The following is a 10,427-nucleotide window of genomic DNA, read 5'->3' as shown; positions in this document are numbered from 1 at the left end:
CCCTCCCCCTCTCTCCCCTTCCCCTCCCCTCCAACCCCTCATCCTAAAAACCATCCCCTCTCCCACCCCCTCACCCTCCTTCTCTCCCAATCCACATCCACCCCTCTCCCCCCTTCAAAACCACCCCCTCATCACCAAAACCCCCTCTCCCTCCTCCGCCTCTGCCAAGCCCCCGAACTCCCCATCCCCCTCATCCCCAAACCACCACCCATAAACCCATGGACCTGCCCCAACGCAAACGCCCCATTTGCCAGGGAAGCCGAGTGGAGGGGACAGTAAATATAGGAATTGTTGTAGGAGTAGGCGTAAGCGTGACTGTATGCATACGAGGAGGTGGTGGGGCAGGAGCAGAACATCAGAATCTGGGTTGCTTTCTGGATTGTTGGATGGGGACACAGACAGGATTGGATGTGGGTGCGTGGGTGGGTGGGGTTTATGGGAAGGCGCTTATGGGGATGTTTGCATTGCTCATCTCTGTGCGGTGAGTCGACGGATCTGATCTGACATAGAATGAGTGTGTCGCGATTATGCTTGCCAAACGATCGAATTGAATCGAGTCGCTCTCCACGATGCATGCATAGGTAGGCAAATAAGCGCATTTCTATTGCTTTCATTAACTCTACTAGGGCACGAGCATCTTCATAGCTGTTCCCTTGCCATGATTTCGAATCACGATCCAACCCGAATCGTGACTTTTCAAATCTCTCCTCCCTGGAAAACGCCTAATCCCATGTCTTAATAAAAGAATTGCTTCTGTTCCACGCATTTATTGCACCTTCTTGCTCATCCTCGCCTGCTTGACCAGCCTCTCAGGAGGTCCATAACTCCGATCATCCTCACCCTCGACCTCCTTCACCATCCTCTCCATCTCCTTTGTCTGCCTCTCCCACTCGTCCTTGCTCATCTTCGTCTCTTTCTGGAACAGCTCCATGTTCGGCTGGCGGTAACTTCCACCCAGACGGTCCCACAGGGTCGTGAACTGTCCGTAGTTGTAGTTGAAGTAGAGGTGGTGCATGGTGTGGCACGCGGCGCCGTTGATAACGGGGCTGTTGGCCACGTACTCGCCGTCGTGGATCATGACCGTCCAGACCTGGATGAAGGTGAAGAGGGCGATGTAGGCGAACTTCTGGAGCGGGAAGATGAAGGGGAAGAGGTGGTAGGGTACGCTCTGCGAGTAGCCGTCGAGGGGGTGGAAAGCGTGCGAAGCGTAGGGTGTCGGCATGATCCACTTGTGGTGTGGCTTGTGTAGGCGCTTGTACACGAGGGGGTGGTGCAGTCCTCGATGGATCCAGTAGATGCAGAAGTCGGTAAACATGATGAAGAGGGGGAACTGCAGGAAGTTGTACCAGCCTCCAAGCGCTTTCAAGAATGGGTGGGTGAAGCCTGGGTCGGTTGCGCTGTCGTAGATGAATGACCAGCCTCGAACTTCCGCAACGAAGAAAGGCACAGTAAAGATGGCCATGATCGGGATCGACTCCATCGTCTGTCGAATCTCCATTCGCATCTGGTTCTTGAGGTATTTGGGGTGGTGGAAGGTCGCATGGTCGAAGACGAAGACGTAGCTCAGTGTCGCGCATAGGAAGTATATCACCATTCCAAAGAGCCTGTTATTCCCGTCAGTCACCAATCCATCCACCCAAACAATCTTTCCAACTCACCAAGTCAAAATATACAAGCTTACAAACTGCCGATACACATTATCCCGATCCCACCGACTCATATACGCAAACTCGCTCGGCTCGACATGGAACGAAGCACTCGCAGGTTGGAACTGCCATCCCGACCTCGCAAACTCCCCTCCAATGGACTGTGTATATGTAGCATTGGGATCCGCGTAGCCCTTGAAACCGGCGGCGATGGTCGAGATGGGATCGAAGGTCGATACCGAGGGCGAGAGAGGTAAGAGGTTCGCGTACATGCGGTCGAAGACGAAGCCGTCGAAGACTTCGAGGACGACGTCCATTTTGGGCGGTGTATGTTATGGGGTTCCTGAAGCTTTCGCCCCAAGCTCGCTCGACTTTGGAGAAACCCTGGTTCGACAACGATTCCAGACGCGTCCAACTCTGGAGGATATGGGGTCTTGTAGTTGTTGTCGTCGTCGAGGTGGATGTCAGAAACGAGTGTGGGATCGTGTTAAACGAGCGACTGGTGGGTGGCGGGCACGGCGGAGTTTAAAGGCGGATTTGATTCAACGTCGCTCTGTTGGAAAATCAGCTCACTTTTCTGATGCACGTCCCAGCGCGACACGGCGGCGGCCAATGCCCGCGCCAGGGTCCAGGCACGCCTTCCCTGTGCATCCGCGCCTGCTGCTTTGTTTCGAGACGCTGATTGGCACGCGCGCCGATCGGAACGGATCTTGAAATGCTTAGCAACCCGACCTCTCCACACTTCTCACGTGTTTGCATGTACGACAGACAAAGATCAGTCGAGATAAAGCGGAGAGGTTCGTCAGGGGCATCGTATGATGGCGTAGGCGAGGGTAATCAGATGCAGAATGAAGAAACGTACGACTGATAGCAGGTTGAAGCTGCCTTGATGCATTGCTTTTCACTTCTACCTGTGTGATAGCCATGTCAAACTCCCGAAACATGATTCCCGTGGTATCATCTCTTCATCATCGCCCTTTTGCCTGTGCGCCCAGTTCGTGCCGAGAGCATTGAACTTTCCGCTCCAAACGCCTTGCTGAAAACATGAAGTTCTTGAATGTCATATTCTTTTTCACTATCCTCTACTCCTCCACGCATCCTTTCATCCTCCCGGTGGACTGTTGGAGTAACTCTGATAGTCGCTCCGCCAACCACCGCTGTACCCATTCTGCTGCTGCTGATGTTGCTGCTGAGGCTGTGACAGAATAGGAGGTAACCGATACGACTGCTGCGGAGACTGAGATGCTGAATTGCTCGTGGCGCCATGCTGTCTTATTGAGAACGGTTGGAAGCCCTGCGCACTGGACGCATTCCCAGTGGCCGGCCGCGAGTGGTTGTTCCAGTTGGCGTGCTGTTGCTGCGCGTGTTGTTGGTTGCTGGCGGTGCTGTGGCTTGGGAAGCCTGGGCTGATGCTTCCCGCAGGGCGGTAAGGCGATCCCGGGCCACTCGCAACACCACTGGAGAGCCGGTTGTTATTGTAGTCGGCCGAGGTTGTCCGGACGTTGGTGAGCGATCTTGGTGCGTTACTTGATGGCCTGTAGCTATCAGTACCGCGACTCTGACCGGCCGACTGAGGTTGAGTATATCTATGCTCGGGGAGGGAGTTCGGCGTGCTATATTGTGAGGAGTTACCGTTCTGCGTGCCCGGACCAGTCTGCTGTCTCTTTCCCGACCTCGGTGGCTCATCATCGTCGTCCAACGTCAAGTCGATGACTGCGCTCGCAGGTCGCTTGTTGCTCTGTGTTGCGGATGCCGCTGATGGAGCTAATGATACACCACGTGATGATAGGGGTGGAGTGTTCATGGGGAAACCTTGGTCAGGCATTGGTGACAGCAGAGAAGGTGTTGGTCGCGGGGCAGCAAGTTTGCCGTTGACCTTGGGATCCACAACTTCAATGAAGTCATCATCAAAGTCGTCGTCGTACGCAGCTCGCCCTGCTCTGCTAGAGTGTCCGGCCGGCTTCGTATCGTCTTCTTCCTTGATGATCCGCCACTCACCGTTCGGCTCCACGTCGACCTTTTCGATTGACGAGGAGGTCTTCTGCAGGATCTCCTCAAAATACTTGTCGACGCACAGCGACTCGTACGAGACGCTCTTGCTGCAGACAGGGCAGCTCCACTGCGGCGCCTGTTCCTGCAGCTGAATGAACATCGAGCCGTCAAAGCATTGGTTGTGCTTGCAGACCGCCGAGCGAACAGGCAGGTTGATTCGTAGTGTGGAGATGGGATCTTTGAGAGACATCCTTGCAGAAGTCGCCGCAATGTCGGGGTCTGCGTTGATCCTGTTCATCTCGTCGAGAACCCTCTGCTTGGAGATGATGCCGCCGCCATGCCTTCCAGTCTTGATGCGCTCAGTGAGTGTCTCGGCACTGATGTACTTGACGAGATGCACCATGAAGCTGAAGCGCTGCTTGGTCAGGGCGTAGGTGATGGCGACTTGATTCGGATAGCCGTTTGCTTTCCGAACGCTGCTGGTGATGTCGGCCGGCTTTGTCGATCCTGGCTTGTTCTTGAGTCCCTTAAAGTTCGAGCGAACCTCGTCGCCGTTGATTTTAACCTCGATCTGATTCGGAAACGCCACGTCCACCGGTGATCGTGGGTAAGTCGACATCTGGTAGTGGTTGCCGCAGTACAGGAGAAGTCGCATGCTGGGGTCGGCCTTGAGTCGCGAGACTTGGTCGGCGGTGAGTTTGAGCTCGACTCGGATGGTGTTTCGATTTTGTGGCATTTCTACGCCAGCTGTATCAGCATCGTAAGTGTGCCTCAATTGATGGGGGAATAAGCAGGATGGGGTCTTTACCAGGCAGATCTTGAACAGGGAGCACCGCCTCCTGCACTTCGTAGAATGGACTCGACTTGAAATCTGCCAGAATATCAGTATCGCCCGGCGAAAATGAAGTATTCGCTACTCACATCTCGTTGGGTCTATGCGACCCGGCGCGCGGTGTGGCGCCATTGATGTGGCGTTGTGGTAGGCACCGTTGGTGTTGGTGTGGTAGTTGCTCGATGAGCTCGAAGTCGCGGCGGCGCTGGAGCGCGGGGGTGCTTGTCCGTGGTTGCTCACTCGATAGAAGAGGTCGTTGAATCCAGCTTGATCACCGCGGTTGACGACGTTGTCGAGGACTGTAGAAATCACTCATATCAGCTTCCTGCCTTCCTCACTGCATCTTCACATGCTCTGTCCATGTGCGCCTTACTTTCAAGACACCGCTTCTGCAGGACCGCCTTGGTGCCGGAGACTTGATAGTTGTAGGCTTTGCATATCTCCTTGAGGTCGTTGTTGATGCAGTTCTTAATCGCCGCTTCACACTTGGGCCTCTGCTGCTGGAGTTGATAGTGCCCGCCAGCCGCTGCCATCTCTTTGCGCTCGTTCGCGCCTTCCAGCTACGATATATCTCGGGCGTCACAGGTAGGATAAGGTTTTGCTATCGCGGAGAAGAGCTGCGAGTCGGCTTCGAATCGAGGGTGGAGGCGGAGGAAGTGATGGTGTCGCAAACGAGCCCGGCGAGCGTCGTGCGGGCGAGTGGTAGCACCGAGCAAGAGTCGGAGTGGTGGGGTGTCAAAGAAGGAAAGAGCAGGTGAGGCTCTGTGATCATTTTGCGGTAATCGCGGGCCATTCATCGAGGAGCCACGACCTGCAAATGCGCATGGATCATGTGATGGCTTGTCATACGCCTGTGCCACTGAGCAGCAGCAAGTGAATGGACCGCCGCCTTATGCGCTGGACAGCCCCGACGAGAGCCCAAAGGGAAGCAGCGTGAATGCGTGGTGGTGCTGCTCTCCTCCCTCATGCCAGCCAAACCTACTCTCACTCGTAGCGCGAAGTCAACCTTTGGCGGATCATGCTGCCGCTAGCGGACGGCCCGAAGATCTCGGTTTCTGCTGCATCCCACAATTTACGAGCATCTCTTGAATCCTCCCAACCGCAAATCACACCACCAGCAAGTACACGAAACTATGGCGAAAAGCGCAAGAGCCAGCAGAACCAAGGCGAACAACCAAGCTCTGAAGAAGAAAGTCTTCGGTCCCGTCGAAACAGCCAGAAATGAAAGACTGAACGCCAAACTGCTCGAGCTCGCCCAGCAGCCCAAAGAAAAGATGGAAGTAGAGCAGGAAGGTACAAAAAGACACCACATAACTACCTGAGACTCTACAACTGACACAACATGCCTCACAGAGCCTGCAGAAACCACCACAGCCAAAGACAGCGAACCAGCCGGCGACATGGACCTGGACGAATCCACCGGCCGACCCCAGCGAAGCAAGCGCGAGATCAAGCGGTTGCAAGACCAAGCCAGGACCCAGCGAGTCGAGAAGAACAAGCGCAAGAAGCCTCGCAATCAGGTTACATTTCCTTCGCGTAAGAAGAAGGGCGGGAAGAAGTGAGCGGCGGATTTTTGCGACAACCGAGAATAAAAAAAGTCTTCGACCACACGTTTGATCATACGATATTTGATCATTCGATGATACCCTGTGTATAGTCACTTTGCTATGCATTTTGGATGAAGGTGTCTCGCTTTGAGCATCAAGGGCCACGATAGACCATCGAAGGAACTTTGTTCGCAAAGTGTTTTTTCCCGCCCGAGGGCGTCTACCCTGAGGTCTTGCGGTACTTGGATTCGTGCTCGTTGCACAATCGTTCCGGCGGCCATTTCACGGCAAAGTCAAGATAGCACGCGATGGGACGAATGATGAATCAGGCCTCTCACGTATGTGAAAGGGACACAGTGCGCCAAGTCGGCATCATGGCGAACGTTGTCGATGACAGCAGTCCGGGGCCACCACCCTTCCGATGGGTGATGGACATCCGCTCCTGAGAGCGTCATATGGCAAGCTGGCAAACGAAAGCAAGGCAGTGGAAGAGATTCAGGATCGACTCGAAACTCGTAGTCTTCATAAAACCAAAGTCGCTCTTCTTCTACTGTTCTCCAATAAAAGACATTAGATTTCTCCCCTTTTCTAGGTGCAGTATACCCCTGTCCCTCCTTTTCCTTTTAGATTCTTCCCCTTTTGTATATATCCATGGATGGGTATCATCAGTAGTTAGTCGGTCGCCGTATATCCACATCGGGTTCGGCCTCTCAACTCAAACGACAGTCCAAAAACATCAAAACGTCAAAGACCATAAAAGAAAAAAAAAAGAAAATCGAGCTCGCTCGCTCAGGTTTACTTCCCACCCCAATCCACCCCATTATTCCGATTCGCCTCCATCTGCATCTTGCTCAAAATATTCCGATGCGCCTCATTCATGCCCCCCATCCGCATATGCGCATCAATGCGCTCCTGCTTCTTCTTCTCCCTTTCCTCCTTCGCGCGGGCATCTTGTTCAGACTGCCGGCGGTGCGCGCGCAGCATGTCCATCTGCTGGTCGCCGACGACGTAGGGCGTGCGGGAGGTCTGGGCGATGGCGTTGGAGCTGCGCCAGGCGGACCAGTTCTGGGCTTGTTTCGTGGCGTTGTGGGTCGAGGTGCGTTGGGGCTGGTGTGAGTCGTAGAGGGCCGTGCCGCCGGTGGAGAGGCGGACGGGTTTTGGGGGGCGGGGGGCGGAGGCGTTGGCTTGGGCGAAGGTGGTGGCGTGGGGGATGAATTGGGGTTCGGGTTGGGGTTGTTGGGAGAGGTGTCGGGGTTTGGAGGGGAGGGGCATGCTGGATTGGCGCTGGACGAGGGCTTTGCGTTCGGCGAGGGTCATATCTTCTGGGTCGGCGGGTTCTGGGATGCTGCGGAGGGAGGTCTTGTCGTTTTGGCTTCCCTCGCGGCTGCCTTGTGCTTGGCCACTGCCTTCTGATGTTGTTGCGGGCAGTCCGGCCGCTGATGCGTTGGGCAGAGTCATGAATGAAGTTGTGGTCACCCGCCTGTCCATCAAGTCGTTGCGTACGTCCATGAGATTGGGCATGCTTGGCATGCGTGATGCTGGACGGCTCTTGGGTGGACTTTGAGGTTGCTGGTCGATGGGAGATTGGACCAAGTCCTGCTCCAGGATAGGCGCTGACACATTGTGTGTGTCGACCGTAGGTTGAGTTGGTTGGATGGTCTGAATGGGGTTGCTGCTGGCTCTCTTTGCCAGGGGTACGGCCCAGCTGTCATTGCTTTTCCTTCGGTCATGAGCGTACACTGGTACTGCAGCGGCGCCAGAAGGAGTCTTGGACAGGTGTTGGCTTGACCGTCTTCGCTCCTTCTGATTCGCTTTCGGCGGCGCAGGGGGTGCTGGAGGTGCGGGTGGTGGCGGCGGTGGTGCCGGGGCGGCATTGTTTTCGTTTGCACGAGCAGACTCCGCCGCGTCGCCCATCTCAATCTGCACGGCGTCGACAGTGTGTTCGTCGACTTCTTCGAGAGGCTCAGGTTCAGCTCGTCCGACCTCCTTCGCCCACTCATTTGTACGGTAGTTCGCTGCGGCCTTGGATATTCTCTTCGGTAGCCGATCAGCCAACGCCGCTTTGTCCTCTCCATCGGCAGCTGTATCGAACGGATCTGCCTCGCCCGGTGTGCCAGGAGTCTGCGAGAGCCGCGGGCTTGATCCACCTGCAGCACTCTTACCGCCCAATCCGATGACTTCATCGTCGTCTTCTTCGATGAACTGCTCCTTTGCATGTGAAGGTGATACACCTCCTCCCGGCATTTGAGGCAGGTACATGGAATTCGGCCTTGAAAGCTTCATTGACAACGCATCGACGTCCGGTGGCTCCGCTGCTGTAGCCGCGATAGACGATGCGATGTCATCTTCTTCTTCAAATGAGCTGCGACCATCTCCAGCTGCTTCCAGAGCGTCCTTCTGAGCGAGAGACTGTAGGGAAAGTCGCTTCAACGCCACTCCCCTTCGGTCTTTCACAGAAGGCTCGGGGACGTTTAAGCCTGGGGTTCCCGGCTCAGTTTGCGGCGTTCCTGCTTGAGTGCCATGAGTGCTCCTGGATGCCTCTCCACTGTATTCAAAGGACTCCGCATCGAAGTCAAAAGCAGGAATGCTGGGAGCGCCAGAATGACGCTTCTCCTTCGAGGAAGATTGTGCTTCGCCCTCGACAGTCGCTGGCCGGAGTTGAGCGAGTGGGTACGACTGGCGCCTGGTTGAGGACCCTTCCAGATCATAGTGCCCACTCCCCTCCTTGCCATACTCTTCGATGGAGGATCCAATTCCAGAGTCAGACACTTGCACGCGCGGCTCCTTCTTATCGTCGTATTGTTCTTCCCATTGAGCAAGACTGCGTCGATTTCGGCTTTCGACGTCTCTGCCGACCTCCTCTTCCAGGACCACCCTGGCTTCTTCGTCCTGGATGCGTTGAGCATCGTGTTTAGCCTTCTTTTCTTTGACGATGTTCCAGATCTTGATCTGAGACATGGTACCAAAGAAGGCGGCGATGATTATACCAGCGATCTCGGCTCGCATATTTCGGGTAATAGGATAGGTGTCAGTAAATAATGGAAATTCGTTATCGTTGAGATCTGATCGAAGGTCAGTTGTTATGCCAAAAGCAGATACCCTGTCAACGTACCCCAGATGTACAACCAGAATTCCTTCAGTCCAGACCCGCAAAAGCAATCGATTCCAAGAACAAAAGCCGTAGCACCGGCAAATGATGTACAGACGACAAGTCCGTAAACCCGAGTAAAACGAGAGATGTAAGTGGCATAGCCCAAAGCGCACAAGATGGCAATGAGGATGATCTTGCCGACTTTGTTCGTGATCAACCCTCCGGGAGAAAGAACAAGAAGCCACATGGCAAAGCAAAAGCCACCCAGCACGCAGCCAAAACCTTCAGAGACTTCCTTGAAGATCAGGGACAGGCCACCCAAGAGGAGTCCGCCAGCGACTCCTGCAATCAAGTAGGCAGCTTGGATTGCCTCGGGAACGGGTGGATGCATGAGGTAGAAGATCAGGACTTCACACCCAAGTGCCATCAGCAAAGCGGTACTCAGGAAGGTCTGCACCGAACGATTCCTCACACCCACGAAGCCCAATGCCAGTCCAGAGATCATTAGCAATGCGCCAGCGACTCCCACAGGCGCGTTGAGCTTCGGTTGGAGTGGCAGCACATTGCCGTCTGTGGTCGAGTTGCTGCCGGGTAGTGGGCTGACTGTCGACGTCGGCAAGTCAGTCGCAGTGCCAGTCGGCGTAATGGGTGAGGTCGCATCGGCACTGTGTTCGGCGCTTGAAGTCGTCTTTGCTTCATCGTCCTTGCTTTGAGTCGAAGTAGGCGTGGGGCTCGAAGAGGTCTCATCATTAGACGCAGTTGAACTCTGGGGCCGATCCGTCGTGGTAGTAACATCGCTAGTAGAGTCCTGTCGTATTCGCAGGCCTTGGCGCGCACCTATGCGCTCAGCGCAAGAAAGCGCACATAGAAAAGTGACAAGCGCATACTGTAGGCGCATCTTGTCTGGAGAGGTAGATGTTGGGCGCCTGTGCGCAGCGAAAGTGTCCAGAAGCCAGCAAATCCAGCGCCTGCCAGTCCAAGTCTACGCCTCCATAAGTTATCAGGCCAGAAGGGACGAGCGACCAATCGACATCACAGGTTCCCGCGATATGGCCGGTGATAATGATGGCGACGAAATGTGCCAGCGGGTGGCAGACGTGCTGCGACGTGAAAGCGAGGGTGTGATGGAAGAAAGGTATAACGCGGCTGCGAGATGCAATAGCCTCTCAGCAGGCGCAGGGTTGCCCCGTCGAATCCCAGATGAAGGACCTCGAGTCGCGGGAGCTTTTCTTCGAACCCACAGCACTGGCTAGCCAACGCTCTTGGGCAAACTCTGCTGGCGGTGGCGCCCAGTGCCTGTCCACTGAGACGTCATGGAC

The 10,427-nt window shown here is 55.1% G+C and overlaps 4 protein-coding genes across 4 annotated transcripts; 1 reads left to right on the top strand and 3 right to left on the bottom strand.

Annotated features, from left to right (window-relative positions):
• Positions 1-766: 766 nt before the first annotated feature.
• M409DRAFT_29681 (uncharacterized protein) lies at positions 767-1,963 on the bottom strand (the record flags this gene model as incomplete). Its single annotated transcript, XM_033809580.1, has 2 exons — positions 767-1,604; positions 1,659-1,963. 2 exons carry the CDS (start codon positions 1,961-1,963, stop codon positions 767-769), a joined length of 1,143 nt encoding a protein of 380 aa, XP_033660760.1.
• A 785-nt stretch (positions 1,964-2,748) lies between these two features.
• Positions 2,749-5,003, bottom strand: M409DRAFT_29680 (uncharacterized protein; the record flags this gene model as incomplete). The annotated part of the gene is made up of 4 exons (XM_033809579.1): positions 2,749-4,385; positions 4,447-4,509; positions 4,560-4,769; positions 4,844-5,003. 4 exons carry the CDS (start codon positions 5,001-5,003, stop codon positions 2,749-2,751), a joined length of 2,070 nt encoding a protein of 689 aa, XP_033660759.1.
• A 600-nt stretch (positions 5,004-5,603) lies between these two features.
• Positions 5,604-6,032, top strand: M409DRAFT_60462 (uncharacterized protein; the record flags this gene model as incomplete). The annotated part of the gene is made up of 2 exons (XM_033814491.1): positions 5,604-5,763; positions 5,824-6,032. The coding sequence occupies 2 exons, from the start codon at positions 5,604-5,606 to the stop codon at positions 6,030-6,032; spliced, it is 369 nt and encodes a 122-aa protein (XP_033660758.1).
• A 780-nt stretch (positions 6,033-6,812) lies between these two features.
• On the bottom strand, positions 6,813-10,006 carry M409DRAFT_70758 (uncharacterized protein; the record flags this gene model as incomplete). Its single annotated transcript, XM_033818884.1, has 2 exons — positions 6,813-9,079; positions 9,130-10,006. 2 exons carry the CDS (start codon positions 10,004-10,006, stop codon positions 6,813-6,815), a joined length of 3,144 nt encoding a protein of 1,047 aa, XP_033660757.1.
• Positions 10,007-10,427: the final 421 nt, after the last annotated feature.

This window comes from Zasmidium cellare (genome assembly GCF_010093935.1).
Source record: "Zasmidium cellare ATCC 36951 unplaced genomic scaffold M409scaffold_54, whole genome shotgun sequence".
Classification (NCBI taxonomy): domain Eukaryota; kingdom Fungi; phylum Ascomycota; class Dothideomycetes; order Mycosphaerellales; family Mycosphaerellaceae; genus Zasmidium; species Zasmidium cellare.
The sequence above is the reverse complement of the archived record's forward strand: the minus strand, read 5'-3'. Positions and strand labels throughout refer to the sequence as shown.